General features: G+C 37.8%; 2 protein-coding genes across 11 annotated transcripts in view; one reads left to right on the forward strand and one right to left on the reverse strand.

The window, feature by feature from the left end:
- GPR160 (G protein-coupled receptor 160) overlaps window positions 1-24281 on the forward strand; it is a 305594-nt gene that overhangs the window by 81000 nt on the left and 200313 nt on the right. The window lies entirely within an intron of this gene.
- PHC3 (polyhomeotic homolog 3) overlaps window positions 1-24281 on the reverse strand; it is a 104351-nt gene that overhangs the window by 41047 nt on the left and 39023 nt on the right. For 8 of the 10 annotated variants that reach the window (XR_007723118.1, XR_007723119.1, XM_050778258.1 and 5 more), the window contains 4 exons: window positions 18724-18970; window positions 11012-11880; window positions 10673-10720; window positions 4935-5088 (listed from right to left, as the gene is read on the reverse strand). Coding sequence is in view for 8 of the 10 variants with exons in the window: in XM_050778258.1 (XP_050634215.1) it covers window positions 4935-5088; window positions 10673-10720; window positions 11012-11880; window positions 18724-18970 (1318 nt within the window). In the remaining 2 variants the exon portion in view is untranslated. The remainder of the gene's footprint in view (window positions 1-4934; window positions 5089-10672; window positions 10721-11011; window positions 11881-18723; window positions 18971-24281) is intronic. The other 2 variants (XM_050778257.1, XM_050778262.1) reach the window with 1 other exon arrangement.

Here is a 24281-nt window from a genome sequence, read left to right on the forward strand (position 1 = left end):
TTTCCACTTTATAGAAGAGGGTAACATGCTCAAAGTTACTCAAACCTTTGTTTAACAAATTGGGCCGGGCACAATGGCTCACGCTTGTAATGCCAGGACTTTGAGAGGCCGAGGTGGGTGGATCACCTGAGGTCAGGAGTTCGACACTAGCCTGGCCAACAGGGTGAAACCCCATTTCTACCAAAAAAAAAAATCAGCAGGGCATGGTGGTGCATGCCTGTAATCCCAGCTACTTGGGAGGCCGAGACAGGAGAATCGCTTGAACTCAGCTGTAATCCCAGTTACTTGGGAGGCGGAGGCTGCAGTGAGCCGAGACTATGCCACTGCACTCCAGCCTAGGCGGTAAGAGTTGAAACTCTGTCTCAAAAAAAAAAAAAAAAATTGTTCTCATGAGACATGAAACTGTTTCAAGATATAAACTTACGAATAATTTATACTAAAATGGTTGCTTGGTTTTGTTTTGATGTTTTTTAATTTTAAGCTATTAAATCCCCTAGGTTCCTATTTATATATTCCAAAGGGTATAGGTGGGCCAGTGGAGTACTTTGAAAGTATGCTTAAATGAAATGGGGTCATGAAATCTACAGAATAAGTAGATTTATTTATTTGTATTTTTTTGGGAGACCGGCTACATATCGCCCAAGCTGGAGTCCAACAGCATGATCAAGGCTCACTGCAGCCTCAACCTCCCAGGCTCAGGTGATTCTCCTACCTCTTGAGTAGCTGGGACCACAGGTGTGTGCCACCATGCCTGGATAATTTTTTTTTTTTTTTTGAGACGGAGTCTCGCTCTATCTGGTGTGCAGTGGCACAATCTCGGCTCACTGCAAGCTCCACCTCCTGGGTTCACACCATTCTCCTGCCTCAGCCTCCCGAGTAGCTGGGACTACAGGCGCCCGCCACCATGCCTGGCTAATTTTTTGTATTTTCAGTAGAGACGGGGTTTCACCATGTTAGCCAGGATGGTCTCTATCTCCCAGACCTTGTGATCCGCCTGCCTCGGCCTCCCAAAGTGCTGGGATTACAGGCGTGAGCCACTCACTGCACCTTGCTGCCTGGATAATTTTTTTAAAATGTTTTTTGTAGAGATGGTGTCTCACTTTGTTGCCCAGCTGGTCTGTAACTCCTAGACTCAAGTGATCCTCCTGCCTCAGCCTCTCAAAGTGCTGAGATTACAGGTATAAGCCACCATGCCCAGCCTTCACAGCAGTTATATCCATAAATCAATCTAGTTTCGCCAAATAATCCACCAAAACAAACTGTACTGGAAAACCTGTTTAAAGTCACACAAAGTCACACAATCTATAAAAAGCAAAAAAAAAAAAAAAAAGAAAAAATCAGCAGAAAATGTTAATTTGCTAATTTCTAGGAACAAATACACAATTGTACAAATCTGTTATCAAACTGAAGAACTTCACAAAAATCCTATCTCACATACCAACTCTTCACATGTACTTCTAGGAGGGGACAAAGGATGAAAGATTAAAAATTCTGAAGTAGGACTGAAAGGTACTTTTCTATAGAATGGAAAAAACAAATCTATGAAGAACTGAAACCTAAACTAAAATTTTAATGTCCCTTACAGATTTAGAGATAAGAGATACTTTACTTTTAAAATATAAAGCTGCATTAAGTATAATTTGGTATGTTCAAGAAATAAAGTTTGCTGTATGTTCTAATTAATATCCAGATCATATGCATAAATGTACCAAACTTACAGTCCTAAATTTTGTTCAAAATAGAGCTGTAAATTACTTTTTGAAGATGGTAATAGCTATTTACATAAGTTGTAAAAATCGAAAACATGAGAAACATTCATGTATTATAATAGAAAAAGAAACACAATTATTACGCCCTCTAGATTTAAGAGAAGTATGAGAGAAAACCCAAGTTCTAACTGATAAGATTTTGCCACAAATCTGTCTATTCTCAGTATCACTTACTGAACAAGAGATGTGAGATTTTTCTTTTTGTATAGATGCTTTTTACTTTCAAAGCATTTTAAAGATTTATAACAACTGAATCCCAGGTGGAAACAAGTCTATTTCTGCAAGTTAGTTTATTTCAAGATTTGATAAGAGTTACTGTAAAAAAATTATCCTGTGCTTTAGTTCACCCTCAAATATTACAGAAGAGTAATAAGTATGAGGTAAATTATAGGAAGATTCAAGTCTACATTGTACTTTGACAATTTAGCCAGAGAGATGTGCTTGTCAGGATCTCAGACTACATTCCTGAGGAAAATATGGAAAGATACTCGTGTTCCAATATTTCAGAAATGTTTAAACTTCCTTCAAGTACTATTAGTAATGCTTATTTTGTAATTAAATCACAACTAAAATGTAAGTTTACTATTCAATAAAACTGACATTTATTTTTTTTAACTCTCATCTCATGACAGATTAGCAATAAAACTTACATCTCTGCCTTTAAATCAAAACTCCAGGAAATCCGCAGCAACATAAAACCGTTTCAGTGTAAACCACAAAGATTTGATACTAAAAACTTTCTTAAGTCTTTTGAGGTATTACTTTGAATAAAAAGGCAATAATAGACCAGGTGCAGTGGCTCATGTCTGTAATCCCAGCACTTTGAGAGGCCAAAGTGGGTGGATCGCCTGAGGTCGAGAGTTCGAGACCCACCTGGCCAACATGGTGAAACCCTGTGTCTACTAAAATACAAAAATTAGCCAGACGCCTGTAATCCCAGCTACTCGGAATGCTGAGGCAGAAGAATCACTTGAACCCAGGAGGCAGAAGCTGCAGTGAGCCGAGATCGTGCCACTGCACTCCAGCCTGGGCGACAGAGCCAGACTCTGTCTCAAAGAAAAAAAAAAAAAAGCAGTAATATAAAACTCACCTTAAATATTTTATATAAGTTTATTGACTAAATGTTTTCTACTTTTCAGGAGGTGGAAAAGTTAAAAGAAAATTAAATTTCCCCTTTTAGGCTCTCTAGAGATTTGCGATAGTAGTGAGGGAATAGAAGCTCGAGAGAAAAGAAGGGAAGGGGATATGGCACGCTAAAAAAGCAGAGGGCAAGTGTTGCCTGGACAGCAGACAGGGACAGTGTCCCATAACAGTTTGTTTCCATGCCTGTTGTAGTAGTCCGTCTTAACTGAAAATGATAATGAGGGCAATGTACATATTCAATAGAACAGAATACCTACAACAAAGCCAGAACCAAGATCAGTATTATTCAGATCAGGCGTCAGCAAACTTTCCATAAATGGTCGTATGGTTTCTACAACTACTTAACTTTGTGGTTAGTAAAAAGCAGCCACAATATCTGAACAAATGAGTGTGTGGCTATGTTTCACAGAACTCTATTTATGGACAATGAAATTTGAATTTTACATATATTTTCATGACATGAACGATTATTCTTCTTTTGATTATTTTCAACCATTCAGAAATGTAAAAGCCATCATTAGCTTGGACCATACAAAAATAAGCAGCAAGCCATGCATGGTGGAGAGCACCTGTACTACCAGCTATTCAGGAGGCTGAGGCACGATTACATGAGCTCAGCAGTTAAGAGGCCAACATGGGCAACAAAGTGAGACCCTGTCTCTTAAAAAAAAAGAGAAAGAAAATAGGCAGCAGAAAAGATCTGAACAGTGAGCAGTGTGCCAACCTCTAACCCCAACATTCATAAATATTAAAAATTAACATGAAACATTTATGTTTAGTAAAATACCTAGGATACACAGTAGCTTTGTGAGGAGGCACATACAGGAGATTTGTTTGAACTCATAAACAGCACTGAAATCGTGAATAAGACTTTGAATGGTTAAGCACAAGAACTTTTTTTTAAGAGACAACTTTTTTTTGTAGCTCCGTTGTACAGGCTGAACTTGAACTCCAGGGCTCAAGTGATGCTCCTACCTCAGCCTCCAACAAAGCTGGGACTCCAGGCATGCACCAACAAGCCCAGGTAAGAATTTTTTTAATTCATATCTTACAAATTCTTGTAAGAATTTAGTGAGGTTTAACTTAAGTACTATAAATACTAAAGAACACTTTTGAAAGCACTTACTCAGTCTGAATCACAAACAATTGTGAGGAATATCACATATGGCTTAGAATATTTCATGATTTTTGGAAAGTATAATTTAAATCTTTTGAAAGAATTTTCATTTATTCTAATTTTTTAACTAGAAATAGCCTGATACATGAATGTGAATGAGCATATGAAACATGTCTGCACAAACCACTGAAAATATAGAAGCCTGAAATGATAGGTTTTCATTTGGATGGTACTGAACAATTTGTAAGTTATTGAGCTTCCCTGCTATCAAAGAATTTTCCAGGCTGGGCATGGTAGCTCACACCTGTAATCCCAGCACTTTGGGAAGCCGAGGCAAGAGGATCACCTGTACCCAGGAGTTTGAGACAAGCCTGGGCAACAGGATGAGATCCTAACTCTACAAAAATAAAAAATTAGCCAAGTGTGCTGGAAGGTTCCTGTAGACCCAGCCATTTGGAAGCTGGGGCAGAAGAATCACTTGAGCCCAGGAGATCGGGGTTGCAATGAGCTATGATTGAACCTGGATGACACAGTGAGACCCTGTCTCAAAAAAAGAATCTTAAACTCAAATCTGTATTTTGTTACAATTAACTACCATAACAAATTCGTTTAATATCATCTCTAGTGAAGAAACAGGCTGGGTGCAATGGCTCGCACCTGTAATCCCGACACTTTGCAAGGCCAAAGCAGGAGAATCGCTAAAGGCCAGTAGTTCAAGACCAGCTTAAGCAACATAGTAAGACCTCGTCTCTACAAAAAATAAAAAATGAGCCAGGTGTAATGGCGTGTACCTGTAGTTCCAGCTACAAAAAGAGGGGAAAGGAGGAGAGGGAAAAAAATCAACTTTTCCTATTATTAACATTTATCAAATAGAAAAATTCCCACAAATGTTGGTATTTTCTCACCTAACAAAGGATGTTCAGAAGTCAAATCTTCTCCTCTCCCCACAGTTATAGCTGCTGGAGACAAAGTGGGTGGTGGTGGGGTTCTATCCATCCGGACACATTCATCTGACTCTTCTGGCATTTCTTCTTCACACACATCTTCTACCTGATAAACCTGCAATGACAAACCACACTGCCTTAAAATGTTTCCAAAACTAAATTTAATCAAGTGTTCTTAATTTCAGAAAACTAAATTCTATGTGTATTAAATTTAAAAACAAGGCAAAAATGACTACTGACAGGCTGAAAGGAAAACTTTAAAATTGCTCAAATGAAGTTTTTCATATTTCTTGATAATATTTGACTGAAAGCAAGCTGTGAATCAGTATCTACACCAAAAATCACTAAGGTTTCAAAAAAGGATAGTCAAGTCTGAACATATTTTTAATTTTGATAATTAAAAAATACAAATAAAATAACGATTTTGGGAATTCAACTGTTTTTGTTAGCTTCTAACTGTCATGACTCAAAACAGATACTAACATTTTTCACAGGCACACTAAGTAAATCCCCACAATGACACATTATATTAGGACACGTAGGATTCTATCCCAGGCTCTTCCTTATTATTATGTAATTTAAAGATTAAATTATAAAAACTAACATCTGAGAATCTACAAAAATGATATGCAATTACATCTCTCCTTTTCTGTTCTACTCAACAATCTAATGACTCTTTATACAGTAATATGCAAACAGAAAATATCTTTCCTTGAAATACACACACATACACACACACACACACAGCCTAAGCTCTTTGACACCTTATTTTTTTACTCTTTTTATAATGTTCCATACTTATGGGAGAAAAGTTTTTAAGTCTATAACTTAACCACCTTGTTATCCAATTGTATAAGATTATACTTAAGAAGGAAAATGGAGCCAGGTGCAGTGGCTCATGCCTGCAATCCAGCACTTTGGGAGGCCGAGGTGGGTGGATCACCGGAGGTCAGGAGTTCCACACCAGCCTGGTCAACATGGTGAAACCCTGCATCTACTAAAAAAAAAAAATACAAAAAGTAGCCAGACATAGTGGCAGGTGCCTGTAGTTCCAGCTACTTGGGAGGCTGAATCAAGAGAATCACTTGAACCTGGGAGACAGAGGCTGCAGTGAGCCAAGATCAGGCCACTGCACTCCAGCCTGGGTGACAGAGTGAGACTCCATCTCAAAAAAAAGAAAAAGGAAAATGGAATTGAAAGCAACCTGAGAAGGAGCTATGTAAGTAGAAATACTTTTTTTTTTTTTTTGACGGAGTCTCGCCCTGTTGCCAGGCTGGAGCGCAGTGGTGCGAACTCAGCTCACTGCAATCTCTGCCTCACGGGTTCATGTGATTCTCCTGCCTCAGCCACATGCCACCACGCCCAGCTAATTTTTTGTACTTTTTAGTAGAGACGGGGTTTCACCAGGTTGGCCATGATGGTCTTGATCTCTTGACCTCGTGATCTGCCCGGCTTGGCCTCCCAAAATGCTGGGATTACAGGCATGAGCCACCGTGCCAGGCCAATATCTTATTATTAATGTTTCCATTTCAAAGAATACTTCTAGAGATTGACATGGGTATTTTAATTTATCATTTATTATTAACCATTATTTATGAAAAATGATTACTAAAAACAAAACCATAAGAGTTAATTTCCCTTCTTTTACCTATAAAGTTTATTACTTAAGTTTACAAAAATTATGAGTTTTTAAAATCTTATTTAACCAAACTGACTATTCTTCCCATTAAAAAAATGTTTTTTGAGAAAGGGTCTCACTCTGCTGCCCAGGCTGGAGAGCAGTGGCTCCATCATGGCTCACTCAGCCTTGACCTCCAGGCTCAGCTTCCTGAGTAGCTGGGACCACAGATGTTCACTAACACGCCCAGCTAATTTTAAAATGTTTTTTTGTAGAGATGAGGTCTCACCATGTTGCCCAGGCTGGTCTCAAACTCCTGGGCTCAAGTGATCCTCCTGCCTTGGCCTCTCAAAGTGCTGGGATTACAGGCATGAGCCACCGCACACCTAGCCCCATAAATGTTAAAAAACAAACAAACAAAAAAACTTTCAACATTCACAAGAAACCTTTCAGTGACATCTAATATTGTGTGCATTTTTAATCAAACAATTTTAAAAGTTTGATGTTTTAAGGTATATAAAATTGTATATAAAAGTGGTCAGGATTTCTGAAACCAAAAAACCCATGTGTTGTAAAAGGGACAATCAAGCTTCATCTATAAGGATATAACAATAAGTTATAAAGGTAACAATAGGTGACAGTCAAAACTAAACTAAAATAAATAATCTTTCCAAGGCTCCACTAAGAATAAAACATCTTCTTTTGTCTTTTGTACAACTTTAAAATTCTACTGTTACTGGATAATTTTATATCAAATATAATATTATACCAAATATAAAATTCAGAACCATGATCTGAATCAGCTACAAAGTAGGCAACATTTTTTAAAGTTATTCGCTCACAACCCTGCACCTGGAAACTAAGACAGATTAGATTCTGTGCCTCATGCCTGAATCTCAAAAGTGAAAGCAGTCATTTGTTATTGCTCAGAGCAACAATTATACCTGCTACATCTGTTCATGATGATAACGGTTTTTTAAATGATGATAGCGCCCAATATAGGTAAAATCATTCTAAAAAGCGTCTGGGTATTAAGAAAAAAAATCTAGTCCCCAAGGGTAAGTGCTGTCACAGTGAAAACTTTAATTTGCCTTAGTGTTAGAAATGTTAATTCAGAGATAATTAAACAAATATGGTTTTATCAACCAGCTCAATTTTATCTATGTAGCATTCCTTCAGTTCCTTCGGTATAATAGATAGTACTTTTCTTCCCAAGAACATGATCTTTGCTTAAAATGCTGAAACTCTCTTTAATCCTAATGCAGTTACATGTTATTCAAACATCTGCTAGAGCATCTTTTAAGAAATCAAAGCTTGATCATACATAGAATTCTGATTTTTAAAAACAACAGAAGAATTTAAAGGATGAAAAGAGCCATAACACAAACAGCATATTTTGAAATAATCCACCAAATACTGTAAAATACTTTCCACTCATTATACTTAAAGCTAACTATATGTACTTCCAGAACTCTCATATAAAGACGAAATAAGTGCATGAACAAAAGAAGTAGGCAAAAACAAATCTGTCACAGACATCTGGCACAATCAGCATTAACAAATCTAAATGCAACAACTAAAATGTTGAAAAAAGCAAAGTAGAGGTTTTGCTCACTTACAAGATCATTAGGAAACTGCACATCACAATTACTGTTTAGCTCATAACTATAACTATTCTAAAAATAACAAAGACTGCCAAACTTACCTCAATAAAGTCCAATATTCCCATCTGTTTCCCTTTCCTAAATAAACTGAGGAATATTTGTTTATTAGTTCTAAATTATCTACCCTCAACATATTTATATCCAAATGTCAATAAAAAACTTTAATTCTTAAGTATCTTTAAAAACATCCTGATTTTACTTTGAAAATTCACCCTGATCTTTCAAATTTCCACATCTCTTAAAAAATACAACTTTCTACCTTTAAGTATTTGAAACAACCAGAAAAATATAAACTGTGAAGAAATGTGTTTTAATGGAAAAAATAACACATTTGGTCAAAGGTAATAAAAAAATAGAAGTTAAATTATTAAAGAGTTATGTTACCCAAAGAAAGATAAAAGATTAAAAAATATTTAGAAAGGTAACATAGAAATATTCATAGCAAGCATAATAACCATATCAGTGATAGCAGAGAAAGTTATTAATATCATTTTTTAAACTTCCAAAAATGTTTTAAGGTAGAAGTGCAGGAGGCAAGAAAATATTTTTGGCTTTAGTTTTTAAAGTATTATGTTCCAAATATATACATTTCTCTTTCCCTCTCTCTCTCTCTTTCTTTCTCTTTTTTCTGAGACAGAGTCTCACTCTGTCACCCAACCTCGAGTGCAGTGGTGCGATCTCGGCTCACTGCAACCTCTGCCTTGCAGGTTCAAGCCATTCTTGTGCCTCAGTCTCCCAAGCAGCTGGGATTACAGGCATTCGCCACCATGCCCAGCTAATTTTTGTATTTTTAGTAGAGATGGGGTTTCTCTATGTTGGCCAGGCTGGTCTTGAACTCCTGACCTCAGGTGATCCACCTGCCTTGGCCTCCCAAAGTGCTGGGATTACAGGTGTGAGGCACCACACCCAGCCTTATACTTCTATCCCAAATTTGCTCCTCCATAGCTTCCCCTAATATAAACAATTAAAAAAATACAAGGACTATAAAGAAGTATTTTTTACTTGTTTTTTTTTGTTTTTTAATTGTATTTTTTTCTTTTCTATTATGCCCTATCTGGAAACTGCCTTACTTTTTACTGGTTAAAAACCAAATCACTGAACTAGGTAGTGAGAAAGTAATTTAAATTAAAAATTTTTTGAAGGTGCTGTACACTTCCTAAACTCCTGTTTTTGTTACAATATCCACAGTAAACTCCAAAAATCTATTGAAAGAAAATATAGACATGATAACTGAATGACAAACTTTAAAAAAAAATTTCTTTCCCTTTTTTTGAGACAAAGTTTTGCTCAGTTACCCAGGCCACAATCTCAGCCCACTGCAACCTCCACCTCCCAGGTTCAAGTGATTCTCCTGCCTCAGCACCCCGAGTAGCTGGGATTACAGGCATGGCCACCACTCCTGGGTAATTTTTTTATTTTTTTGTGTAGACAGGGTTTCGTCTTGTTTGCCAGGCTGGTCTCGAATTCCTGAGCTCAGGTGATCAGCCCACCTCAGCCTCCCAAAGTGCTAGGATTACAGGTGTGAGCCACCACACCCAGTCAAGTTCTAATTTTAATAAAAATTCACAGAAAGAAGAATTCAATCTCTTTGTGCCTATTAAGATCAGTCAGAATGACAAGAATACAAAAATCTATACATTTGTTTCATGAGAATCAAAATGCTTTCCATTAAAGAACATTGAGGATAATCCAAGTATGAAAAGAAAAAACAAGTATTAATAATAAAAAATACTTTGAAACTCCTTTCAGAGCTAGTATTTATTAGCTTTTAGGTGACAAAATCTCTTGGATGAGGTGTAATACAAAACCTCCCTTTAGGAAGATTCTTCTCCTCAGTTACAAATTATGAATCTGACCCTTCTGACTAAACAATTAGAGACCTTATTTCAGTTTTATAAATCTTAAAATGTCTTTTAGAGAATGTTTAAAGAAAAGTATTTTTCAAGATAATTTTCCTTTCTAGGCAACAAGTAATTGTTTTTAGAGGTTATTCTTAAAAATTCCACTACAATCTCAATTATTCAAAACTTTTACTCCTCTAAACAGATTTTTTCATCCTCAGTATTAAATTTATCCACCAAGATTTTTTGAGCTTTTTAAGTGAGAAATATTTTAAGTACATATTTTCTCTCAGTGGAAATAAAAAACCATTAAGTTTAATAATTCTATAAGATGGTCTACAGTTAAATTTTTAGCAAAGCTGGACTCTCTCCTAGAATAAATTTTTTAATAAAATTTCAACTACAAAGGATAATTTTGCCAAAAAACTACATCATATAAGCATACCTCCAACTTGAAACAAAATCCCCTAAAGGCCCAGGACTTCAGGATGCATAAAACTAAAAGGATTAGGCTAGATAAACCACACGTTTTGAGAACATACAAGCCAACAGAAGGGATCTATGAAGGATAATCACCTTAAGAGAAAAAACTTTGTGCAGATGACACTGGTTCAAATGCATTCCCTTGGGGAAAAAAAATCAACTCTGTAAAGATAGCAGATGGATTTGTTTAAATAGTAATAAAATTAACGAGGGACTTTAATTACCATCACAAATTATAAAGCATGCAACCATACTAAACAAACAACGGCATTTTTTTTGCCCATACAGCATGTTTGTCAGACTACTGACACATGGAAATTTCAAGCTTTTTTAATTCATAGGCATTTAGATCTTGCAATAAAATATAGTGTGGGAAAAAATCGTTTTTACTTTCAGTTCAGCAAGAAAGTCAAAGAGCTTCCAAGGGCTTACCACTGGAGGATCAACAGGTGCTGGTGGTTGCACTTGTAGATTTACCGCAACCGTCTGTGGAGGAGGAAGAGTCTGAAATGGCAACTGGACCAAAGCTTCTGCAGCTGGAAGCTCCTCTTCTGACACCAAAGCATTCTGCACCAAAACCTGGCCCTGGGACAGAATTTCAGGCTGCACTTGTAAAGACTGCATAGACTGCAAGGGCAGTGGTGGAATCTGAGCTGGAGGAGATGTCGACATCTGTGGAGGACTTGCAATTGGAATTGGAGAGGACTGCAGGGATGAATATTGCTGGTGTGATGGAGAGACAATCTGCTGGCCTGGGGATACCAAGGCAGACTGCTGAACTGGGCCAATGTGTACAACAGGGGAAGCTGGAAGTGGAAGATGGGATGGAAGATTCAACTGTGCTGTAGGTTGTACCTGATTAGCAGTGGACTGCTGCAAATTTGGCCCTGGCTGGAGAGCTGATGACACAAGAGGGTGTGGCTGAATAAGTGCTTGTGGATGAATAATTATAGTAGGAGACTGACTTGGTGAATGAGGTGGTGGAGGAGACACCACTACAGACTGCTGTGCTGACTGTGACTGATTAGGAGACACTGTTAAAGGAGGCGGATGACTCTGAATCGGTGAACAATGCTGTGACTGGGCATTACTGGGAGCTGGAGGAAGCCCATGGTTCTGGAGTGGTATACAGTGCTGGGATGGGGGTGGGTCTTGAGTTGAATTCTGAAGCGTGATTGGCTGAATTTGCTGTTGCTGCTGTTGTAATATCAGCTGATGATGGGAAACTTTGGAAGGTGGTGAATGAAGAGGAATCTGCTGATGTTTTATTAGAGAATGAGGCTGAATTGGAGAATATGAAGCTGTGAGAGAAAAAAATGACAATTAGTATTGATTTCAAAAATACAGAAATGTGTAAATAACTCTAAAGGAAAAAGTGTTCATATCAGAAGGTCATAATCATCAGAATTCTATTACAAGTTTTCCAGACAAGAGTTATTTGAAAAAAAAAAATTTTTTTTTTTTTTTGAGACAGAGTCTTGCTCTTGTCACCCAGACTGGGGAGCAGTGGCACAATCTCAGTTCACTGCAACCCTCCACCTCCCTGGTTCAAGCGATTCTCCTGTCTCTGCCTCCCGAGTAGCTGGGATTACAGGCACCCACAACCACGCCCGGCAAACTTCTGTATTTTCAGTAGAGACAGATTTTACCACGTTGGCCAGGATGGTCTTGAAACCTGACCTCAAGTGATCTGCCCAACTCAGCCTCCCAAAGTGCTGGGATTACAAGGGTAAGCCACCACGCCTGGCCTGAATATTTAATGACAAACAGGTTTTCCTTGGAAAACTTTAAAATATCATAAAATATACTGTATTGTGATAAGTTCTAAAAGAAAACTGCCTAAAACTTAATAATCTGAATCTGTACATAGTTTGTTCTTATTATATTTTATAGGTCACCTGAATATCTGCATTAACTTTTAGCAAAGTTTATACACTTGAATTTCTTCTTTGTGGGAAAAGAGGAGTATCATCATAGAACAAGTATAACATATATAAAGATAACTTCAAAATCATAAAAAGGCTACAATAAAATTCATAAAATAAAGATCTCATCCTTTCTAATCCATATCTAAACTTGCTTCCAACTAATAGGGTAATTACTTATAAAGCTTTCCAAATGAGTTTCCATTTTTGAGCTGAGATGAGGGTATATCATTTGACCCAGGAAGAGAAAATGTTTTGTATAATAATTTAATGTGATTAAGCAAAAGACGTGTAAATCCTGTAGCACAGTTAAATAATCACTGTCACTAAGAACTGAAACTCAGGGGCCATTCTAAATCTAGGAAAACACTAGTTTTGCTTGCAGAGAATGAGACAATCAGAAGCCCATGCTACCTAAATAAGGGATTTTGTTAACCTTTTTCCCTCACCAAAAAAACCCTTCAATGACTGATGTGACAGTATGAGGTTTTCTCCACAAAGAAGCCACTCTCAACAGGAATAAATATATGTAAGAATTAGCACAATCAAACGGTAGGGAGCCCCCCATCATTATGCCTTTTCTGCAAACTGGTGACACATGTTTATAGAAAGGGAGATGCTGGTGAAATCCTAAGAATGGAAACTGAGTTCACAAGAAGATAAATTGAAACAATTGCTTAATGTTAATATCAGGTAAAAATTACACAAATTTAACACAGATTTAAAGACAGGGCAATTTTTTTTCCTAACCTTGGAATATTAGGAGAAAGACTATATTATACCTTACATCTATTTTTGTGTTCAACCACATTTGTAACAACTTTATAAAAATTTTCCATAACTTTTTAAAAAAACATTTTTATATTTGGTTATTATTTAAAAATTTTGGAATCCTTTACAGAAATTAACATCTGATTAACATCCAAAAAAGAGGCATTTAGAAAGTTCAATAAATATCCACTAATTGTTTAAATAAAATTAAAAAAAGGAAATCAACAAAATAATTTTCACATAATAATATAATATCTAGGGCTAGTACTTTACACTAAGACTGAAAATTTTATGTCAGCCCTTTAAAACTGTGTTGATACAGACTATGCTATACAGTATTCAAAAAGGGTGAATTAACTAAATCTTGGATTTCTATAGAGTGCCCTTCATCCAAGGGACTCAAAGTGCTTTCACATGTCTCTCATTCATACTTACAAAATGCCTGTGGTATAAGTGGGTATTATTATTTCCCTCCTACAGATAAGTAAATAGATTTTTTTGCAAGCGTAAGAGCAAAGGCCCACTTCAATTCAACTTTGTAAGTAAAGTTTTAAGTTAAATTTACCATACTCTTGAAGTACTATGGATATTATATCTACTAGAATAACAATTCTGGCTGGGCACGATGGCTCATGCCCATAATCCCAGCACTTTGGGAGGCAGAGGCAGGAGGATCACCTGAGGTCAGGAGTTCAAGCCCAGACTGGCCAACTTGGTGAAACCCCATCTCTACTAAAAATACAAAAATTAGCCAGGCGTGGTAACACATGCCTGTAAAACCAGCTACTACTCAGGAGGCTGAGGTGGGAGAATTGCTTGAACTCAGGAGGCGAAAGTTGCAGTGAGCCAAGATCGCGCCATTGCAACTCCAGCCTGGGCAACAGAGGGAGACGCCGTCTCAAAAAAAAAAAGAGTAACAATTCTTTCTATGCTCTGGTAAGTAAGCAATCTTTTTATATCCTAGAGCTGTGACAATCCAATAGATTAGCAATCTATCCTTTCATCTAAATTACATTTTTCTTGGATCAGAAATCAAAGTGTGTTTATATTAGTCCATAAGTCCAACTGATAAGCACATATATTACAGAATTATGTGGCTATGTGAAGCAATACCTCTGTCAAAGAAAACACCTAGTGCTCTGAAATAAAAATCCTATCATGTTGGTTAATTTCTCTAATTTTAATAAACATCTTCTTAGGGTGGCTTTATAGTCAGAGAATTAATGGCTGACATCATCTCTCACATATATATAATTCTATTATTTAAGTAACACGCATTGGCCGGGCGCAGTGGCTCACGCCTGTAATCCCAGCACTTTGGGAGGCCAAGGCGGGCGGATCACGAGGTCAGCAGATCAAGACCATGGTGAAACCCTGTCTCTACTAAAAATACAAAAAATTAGCCAGGCACAGTGGCGAGTGCCTGTAGTCCCAGCTACTTGGGAGGCTGAGAGGTAGGAGAATGGCGTGAACCCAGGAGGCCGAGCTTGCAGTGAGCCAAGATTGTGCCACTGCACTCCAGCCTGGGAGACAGTGCAAGACTCCATCTCAAAAAAAAAAAAAAGTAACACAAACTATTTCATTCAGTACAACAATCCCATGAAAGTGACAGGGTACTATACCAATCCAACACATTACAGATGAAGAAACTGTGAGTAGTTAAGTGACTTGCCTAAAATCATCTGGCTATTAAGGACAGCGTTAGGTCTAAAAGAACCTATGATCCTAACTGAGTCTAGGGCCCTGCTATGGACTGAGTGTGGGACAAAATTCATATGCTGAAGCCCTAACTCCCAATGTGTATTTGTAGATGGGGCCTCTAAGGAAATAACGAAGGTTAAATGAGGTCATAGGGTGGGGCCCCGACATGACATGGTTTGTGCCCTTTTAAGAAAAGACATCAGAGAGCTTCTGCTCCCTCCACCCACCACACACTCAAGAAAAGGCCAGGTGAGCACATCTGCAAGCCAGGAAGTGAGCCCTCACCAGAAACTGAACATTGCCAGACCTTGATCTTGGGCTTTCCAGCCTCCAGGACTGTGAGAAAATTAATTTCTGCTCTTTAAGCCATGGTCTATAGTATTCTGTTAGGGCAGCTGGGGCAGATTAATTAATACAGGACCTTCTCACTACACAATGAATTAATGTCTACAAAAAACAGTATATATTTTTCCAATTAAACTAGTTTCATAAAATCTCTAAAAACTGTGATAAAAAAAACTTCAGCTCTAATACAGTTCATATTTCCAGACATTTAAAGTTTGACCTTATTTTGTATATTAAAAATAGAATTTACTAAGTATCAAGTGGAAACTCCACCTTCAAAAAGAAATGATAAAGAAAACCAAGTTACTTTAGCACCCTAAAAATACATATAAAAAAACAATATCCATGTACACTACGATAATTATTAGACCACACTACATTAGAATACAAGTAGATTGTTTTACATTTAAAATGACTTGAAGGAACATTTTTCTTATTGAGGACAAATAATCAACTTAGAATCTCTCAAAATATCTTAGCTTCAGATTAACTTTTTTTTTTTTAAAGACTTGAGTCTCGCTCTGTTGCCAGGCTGGAATGCAGTGGTGCGATCTCGGCTCACTGCAACCTCCGCCTCCTAGGTTCAAGTGATTCTCCTGCCTCAGTCTCCCGAGTAGCTGGAATTACAAGCGCGCGCCACCATGCCTGGCTAATTTTTGTATTTTTAGTAGAGACATGATTTCACCATGTTGGCCAGGATGGTCTTGATCTTTTGACCTTGTGATCTGCCCACCTCAGCCTCCCAAAGTGCTGGGATTATAGGCGTGAGCCACTGCACCAGGCCGAGATTAACTTCTTACCAATAAAAGCAGAAAAACTAAAAAGGTGAAAAATATAGCTATAGCCTTAATAGAAGATATGAATGGCTTTGAATAACTGCAGTGTAAGGCTTAAGAAACTTTTAAGTAGTTTAGGATTTTCTGAGTGGTTTTGTTTCCAATCAACATCACGGAAAACTGGAGTTTGGGTAATACACGTAAGATCTGAATTTGGAATTAAAACTGACCTGAGACTCTGGTGGTTTTGGCTTACTGGTTTCCTCCATACTTACACAAGATATTGACCACCAGAGGAACGCAAACTACAAGCATATTATCACACTATTAATGAAAGAGGGAATAAGCTGCAATTCAGAACTAGGTATTGAGAGTTAAGGGGGACTGAAAAATCCAAAACTAGATCTCCTTGCTTGAACTAACCCTGAAATAGTTCCCAGCTTTCTCTGAAAGTAACATTCTCTTTGGAAAGAAACTAACCTACCCTTCATTATAATTTATCAAAACTTCAGGAATCACTAGAAATTGTCCCTGAGCAGTCATTCTAAGCACCATGGGTCACCACTGCTCCACACTGACTGTCAAAACTGGCCGGATGCTGGTTTGAGGCTGAGAATAGTAGTGTAAAAACAGTAGTGTAAAAACCCAGCTTTTATGCCATACAGAGAGCAGCGCCTAGCACACAGAGGTTTAAAAAAAAAAAAGTGTCTAATTATACTATGAATATATTTATTACTTTATACATTATATCAAAGCCTACTTACATAAGATTCACATTTAACAATTCTAACCATAGTGATACCTAATTAGTACCAATAAGAAAGACTGCAATAATTCCTAAAATACAAGTGGGGAAAAAAAATGAACTATTAATCCAACAAATATGTACCTCCCACCTAATATAGGTAAGTACATACAAGGTACAACTTAGCGCTGTCAAGATACAAAGATGAAAAGGTGAATCTAAAAAGGGATTAAAGAGTTAATGTAAAGTACTAACACAGTGCCTCACACATACATAAATGCTCAATATTATTATCCTACCCTCAAGGAGCTTACTATCTAGCAGAGAAGCTAAGATCAGTATACAAATAACTATAAAAGAAAAAGAACCAGAAGGGACCATACAAGTTCAGAGTGAGGAGAAATTTCTAACTAGGGTAATCAGACAATTCCACAGTTTTGAGATTCAGTGATGTAGATAATGCTGGCAATATTAACACAGGAAACATGAGAAGTGAAATAGGTTTAAGTGGAATATTTTACACTTACACCTAAGTGTAAAACAAGTCTTTAAAAAGTAAAGCAGCGTTATAAAAGGACAGAAAAAAGATGCTTCCCCAATGAGGTTGCTGGAACAAAGGAAGTTGTTTTTTTTTTTTGAGACAGAGTCTTGCTCTGTCACCTAGGCTGGAGTGCAGTGGTGCAATCTTGGCTTACTGCAACCTCTGCCTTCTAGGTTCAAGCAACTCTCATACCTCAGCCTCCCAAGTAGCTGGGACTATAGGTGCACACCACCATGCCCCGCTAATTTTTATATTTTTAGTAAAGATGGGGTTTCGCGATGTTGGCCAGGCTGGTCTCAAACTCCTGACCTCAAGTGATCCACCATCTCAGCCTCCCAAAGTGTTGGGATTACAGGCATGAGCCACTGCACCCGGCCAGAATTTTTTTTTTTTAATGAAACATTTATAAGGTGTCTAGCCCAGTGCAACACACATACACATACACACACACATACTCAAATAAGCTACAGTTATAGTGATTTAGAAAAACATGCAGATACATTAAGAATAAGGGAGACCTAATTATGGTTGAGAAACAAAGGAAACGGTCTAGTATAAGAAGATAAAAGATGCTCTAACAATTAAGTACTAAAGAAGGTTTAAAAAAAAAGGTAGGATCAACAACAGGGGCAAATGGTGCTAAGTTTAAGAATACATGTAACTCTTTATCTTATTAAAAGTAAAGAAAGTTCAATCCTGAGAAATTCTGAGATGAATAGAGAGGCAGCAAGGTCACTCTAGATGGCCCCCACATTTTCAGTATGAGAACCATGAGGTAAGATTATCTGGATAAAGTAAAGGATGCACAGGTTGAATTCAAAGCTTGAGAAGAAAGACAATGACTCAGTTCATTGCCTGAGATGATCCTCTCAGAGATGAAATCAAAGACAGAAAAAGGCAACAACATAAGGAAAATAATTATGTATAGTTCTGTGTTTCAAAGTGACAAATTTCTCCCACTGATAACAACTTTAAACAAAATAGTATACTGCTTTTTTATAAGCTTTAAAAATTATCCCACTGAAGTATATTAAATAAACTACAGGCAAATCTTTTTTTAAAGCTAAAAGGTTTTATCAATATAAGGAGAGACCAGCACTTAAAGATGTTAATCAAATGTTATTTGATTTTTAAAAACCTATTATATTGTTACAATTTATTTTATCTGTTGGGCTTTTTTGTCTCTCTTCAAGCTACACATTAAGATTAAATTTATAAAATTCACATTCTAAAATGTTTTAAAGGTGTCACTCCTGTTCAAGTAATCAACATCCTTTGTTTTGCTCTGTCTGCTAAGAAAATGAATAATACAACTATTTTCAACGAAAGTTTTATCCCACCTGGTGCTATTAACTGGTGAATACTCGATGTCCGGGTGACAGCTGTGCTTCGTGATTCCAGACTTGGGCTTTCTCCTTTCTTATTACTTTCTGGAGAAGGATCTCGTTGGCTGATTTTAGAACTGGTCACTGTTGTTTTGTTATGACAAATTGTCAATGACTGAGTTTGACTAGTGCTTTTTGGTGGACCATTCTGTGAGCTAGATAATACACCCAACTTCTGGCTGCGTAATGTTAAATTCTGAACCTAAGAACCACATAACAGAAAATCAGGATGAAAACAGATGGTTTTAATTGATGTGGACATCATTACCATTATGACAATACTGACAACACACTTATATTATGCTTTTCATACGAAAAGCTCCGAGCACTTCAAAGAACTGATTAATCCTTAAGGAAAGAAGAGTTATTATTCTAAATAATCACATCTTAAATACTAAGTGGCAATTTTTTAAAAGACATTAACAGAAAGGAAAGAGGGGGGAGTAAGGGAGGAAGAGAGGGAAGATGAAAGGGGGAGGGGAGGAGGAGGAGGAGAAGGGAGAGAAGGGAAGGATCATAAAGAACTAGATAAAAGCAGTATGTATATACATATAAACAGTGTGTGTATTATACATGTATGAACTATGAATATGAGGAAATTACTCTGCAACATACTGCATTTAAAAGTTACCAGTTCCAGCTATAGAGATTAAGGGGACATTGACCTTGTAAGAAAATTAATTCATCAAATCATCTGCCCCATTGTGAAAATTATGAAAAGCATTTTCAAGAAACTCTTTTAATTTAGTAAAATTTTGGTGGTGTTGTTATTGAACATTCACTGCCTTTGAAAACTACATCTCATGAACTGAAAAGACTGTGTGCATGATCCTGAAATGGCTTTCTGTGGTGGCTCCTGCTACACTCAGGGCTATTTGAAACATACTGCCAGTCTGGATGGTAGCAAAGATTATTCCAATTACTCTCAGCTGAGATTCATAACATTTCCAAACAGCAAGAAGCAAGACAGAAAAATCCTTCTCCAAAAGTTGCTGAACTTCTTGTCTATCTAGAATGCATGTACCAAATATATTTAGGCTAGCACTGGCCCTGGGAGAGAAACTGAGATAAAAGAGACTCCAAAGTGACAAAGCAAATGATATACTGCTGCTTTATAAAATGTTCTTCAGTTTCATGTGTTTTCTGTCTCTACATCATTAACTGATGCTCAAAAGCTATACTTTCTTCCAGCACTTTGGGAAGCCAAGGCGGGCAGATCACCTGAGGTAAAGAGTTCAAGACCAGCCTGGCCAACATGGTGAAACCCCATCTCTACTAAAAATACAAAATCAGCCAGGCATGGTAGCACACATCTGTAGCCCCAGCTACTCAGAAGGCTGAGGCAGGAAAATCACTTGAACCCAGGAGGCAGAGGTTGCAGTGAGCCAGGTGGCACCACCACACTCCAGCCTGGGCAACAGAGTGAGACTCTGTCTCCAAAACAAGCTGTCCTTTCTCAGGCTGGGCGTGGGGCCTCACACCTGTAATCCCAGCATTTTGGGAGGCCGACGTGGGTGGATCACTTCAGGTCAGGAGTTTGAGACCAGCCTCGCCAACACAGGGAACCCGTCTCTACTAAAAATATACAAATTAGCCAGGCATGGTGGCGCATGCCTGTAATTCCAGCTACTCGGGAGGCTGAGGCATGAATTCTTTGAGCCTGGGAGGTGGAAGGTGCAGTGAGCCAAGATAATGCGCCATTGCCCCCCAAGTCTGGGTGACAGAGCAAGACACTGTCTCAAAGAAAAAAAAAAAGAAAAACAAAAAGCTATACTTCAGGCCAAAGTTTTCATCAGTTCTATTCTAAGCTACTCAAACAATTTTTTAACTGAAACCATACGGATTGTCTTATCTGATTTTTCTCATATTTCATACCAATGTAAACATAAATGGATAATCACCACTGTATTATTAAAGTTTAATGCAAAAACAAAATATACTGGCTGGGCACAGTGGCTCACGCCTGTAATCCCAGCACTTTGGGAGGCTGAGGCAGGCAGATCACAAGGTCGAGACCAGTCTGGCCTATTTGGTGAAACGGCGTCTCTACTAAAAATACAAAAATTAGCCGGGTGTGGTGGCAGGTGCCTGTAGTCCCAGCAACCCAGGAGGCTGAGGCAGGAGAATTGCTTGAAACCCAGAGGCAAGGGTGCAGTGAGCTGAGATCACACCACTGCACTCAAGCCTGGGCAACAGAGTGAGACGCTGTCTCAAAAAAAAAAAAAAAAAAAAAAAAGAAGAAATATTAGAATCCAGATTTCTCAGATTGCCACTCAAAGCCCTCCACAACCTAGGCCAAAACCCACTTCAAACCCCCAGTTTCTATTCCTCCAGCCCACAGTTCTCATATTTCACCCAAACTGTTCTGCTCACTATTCTCCAAATATACCTTCCACTTCCTTCATTTGGTGCTCTTATGTAAGCACCTCCTGCCTAAATGCCATCTTTTCTCAAAGCTGTCTTTTGAAGCCAAACCCATTCTTCTAAGCCCAGTAAAATCCCTCTTACCCTACCTAAGAAACATGCCCAAAGTCCCCGGTTAGAAAAGGGTTTCTTCCTCCCTTCTGGAACAACTTTCCCATAGCATTTGGGTCATTACTGGCCTACTGAACTGCTAAATATCTAACTTGATTTAGAATTACTAAATGTATGTCTGTGAAATACTGAGACTCGCTAGTAGACTCTCATCTCAACATTCATTTTTATACTCCCTGCAGCTCGGTGCTGCAGACTTAATAGAAACTTCACAAGTCTGAGGTATTCTCCTATGTATGATTTTGAAATACATATTACATGGCTAATTTTTTGGTAAGCACTTAGTTCTCTTCATCGTGTTCTTATGCTAACATTAAAATCTGTTCATGTTTACCAAAAACATCTCAACAAGTATCTAGAAGAGGCACATTAAAATCTTCCAGGAAGCAAGAGAAAGATAATATAAAATTTAACATTTGCCACAAGTGATCTATAAAGTAGACTGCATAGTAATGATAACCAAAGGATAATAATCTGAAAAACTGGAAAGCATTCCCTCAAATGAAAAGTACATTCACAGTAAATGAGGATTTGACACAATGAACCCTGAAACCTGCAGCATATCCATTTCTATAGAATAATACACTTTGTGTTTTTAATTTTCCTTATGTTTTCTGGAATTCTAAAAGAAAATGTGTATATACTTACATACACTATGTTGTATATATATTATTTATGTGAACACATATATTTTAGAATATGGCTAAAATATCTATGATCATTTTGACTTAAATATTGACATGGTTTAAATAAATTCCAAACATGAAAGCTACACTGCCTAAATATATTACAAAGTTAACTTAGCTGCTGGCGGAAAGATCACATACACAGATTTCCTTGACAGAGCTTCCCTTTTGAAAGAAAACACATCCTTTCTAAGAAGAAGAATATTAGGGCACTCTGATGTCCCACATTCATTTCATCTGAACCTTTCCTTTAATCAAGTTACGAAAACTTTCTGACTTTTTAAAAAGTCTACATTTTGCATGAGTTATTTTTGCTAATTTCACATCTCACATTGTTATAGAGGGCTTCCCTGCCAAAATACCCTCACATCAATTATTTAACTGGAATCTAACAAATACTATGGCAATTATCACAGTATCCCTAAGAGTGAGGGTCATATTGCTGACAGTAGAGCTGAGTTTTTAGCTTTTAAATCCAAAGGGCTGTTTTTTTTCTCAATTCTAAGAGTATTCCCCAGTAAGCCTATCTGGGGAATAAAGAACAGCCCTTCGGATTTACTGGGTCAGATTTATTTTTCTTTTTTCCCCTTTTTTTTTTTTTGAGACAGGCTAGAGGGCAGTGGTTCAATCTCAGCTGAGGGCAGTGGTTCAATCTCAGCTCACTGCAACCTCCACCTCCTGGGTTCAAGCAATTCTCCTGCCTCAGCCTCCTGAGTAGCTAGGACTACAGGCCTGTGCCACCATGTCCAGCTAATTTTTGTATTTTTAGTAGAGATGGGGTTTTGCCATGTTGGCCAGGCTCATCTTGAACTCCTGGCCTTAAGCGATCCACCCGCCTCCGCCTCCCAAAGTGCTGGGATTACATATGTGAGCCACTCTGCCAGCCTCTGGGTCAGATTTCTTACTCATCTCTTTTTTTTTTTTGAGACAGAGGCTTGCTCTGTCACCCACGCAGGAGTGTAGTGGTGCGATCTTGGCTCACTGCAACCTCTACCTCTCAGGTGCAAGCAATTCTCCTGCCTCAGCCTTGTGAGTTAGCCAGGCTGTTTACAGATACCCACCATCACACCTAGCTAATTTTTGTATTTTTAGTAGAGACGTGATTTCACCATGTTGGCCAGGCTAGTCTCACACTCCTGACCTCAAGTGATCTGCCTGCCTTGGCCTCCCAAAGTGCTGGGATTACAGGCGTGAGCCACCATGCCCAGTTCATCTCTTAACACACTCTACCCTATAACATCTTTCCAAAAATCTGTTTTTGTGTCGGTGTGCCAGGTGGAGAGAAGGAATGGAGCATTTAACATAGTAAATAGAAGTGAGATATTCCAAATTTCTCATTTTTTACACTATGGTATAAAAATGTTTAGTACTAAGGAAAAATCAACTGTTGAACTGACTTCTATTGCTTAAAGAGTATTAAAATACAACTTCAGATTTGGTATTTCACAACTATAAATAAATTTTTTAACTGCAAATATAATTTTAAAACTCAAGAAAGTTATGCAGAAATTTTCCAAAACTAATAGTCTTGAACTTGAGGAAAGTTATCACTGGAGTGCGTAAGTGTGAGCATCACCTACCAATGCCAGCCTCACTCACTGCCATTTCAAAAGTACAGAGAAGAGAAACAATATCCATAGAGAAATTCCTAAAGTTTAATCCATTCCTCCAGCCCCTCAAAAATCTATCCTTGAATTAAGGCCGATCACAGAGGCTCATACCTAGAACACATCAATCTGGACCCCAAAGGCCACTTTTATAAATTATTTTGACTATTCACATTAAAAATACCCTTAAATATGAAGTAAGATGTTTTCTTCATGTGTACCAGCAAGACAAATTGTGCTCCTCAGAATACGTTAAAATCAGCTGTGTTTTCCTAAGCAGGTCGTTTGTTTGTTTTACCTTTGAAACTATAAATTCTTTTTTTTTTTTTTTTTTTTTTTTTTTTGAGACAGGGTCTCACTTTATCACCCAGTCTGGAATGCAGTGGCTCGATCTTGGCTCACTGCAGCCTCAACCTCCTGGGCTCAAGCAATCCTCCTACCTCAGTTCCCCAAGTAGCTGGGACTATAGGCCCGCACCACCACACCCTGCAAATTTTTTCTATAGATGGGGTTTTGCCATGTTGACCAGGCTGGTCTTGAACTCCTGAGCTCAAGCAATCTGCCAGCCTCTGCCTCCCAAAGAGCTAGGATTACAGGTGTGAGCCACCTCGCCTGGCCTATAAATTCTTTAAGTGGTTGCTTTTCTCCCTTCACTATTAGTTACCTGAAAGTTAAGAACCAACTT

Source organism: Macaca thibetana, chromosome 2, assembly GCF_024542745.1.
Source record: "Macaca thibetana thibetana isolate TM-01 chromosome 2, ASM2454274v1, whole genome shotgun sequence".
Lineage (NCBI taxonomy): Eukaryota > Metazoa > Chordata > Mammalia > Primates > Cercopithecidae > Macaca > Macaca thibetana.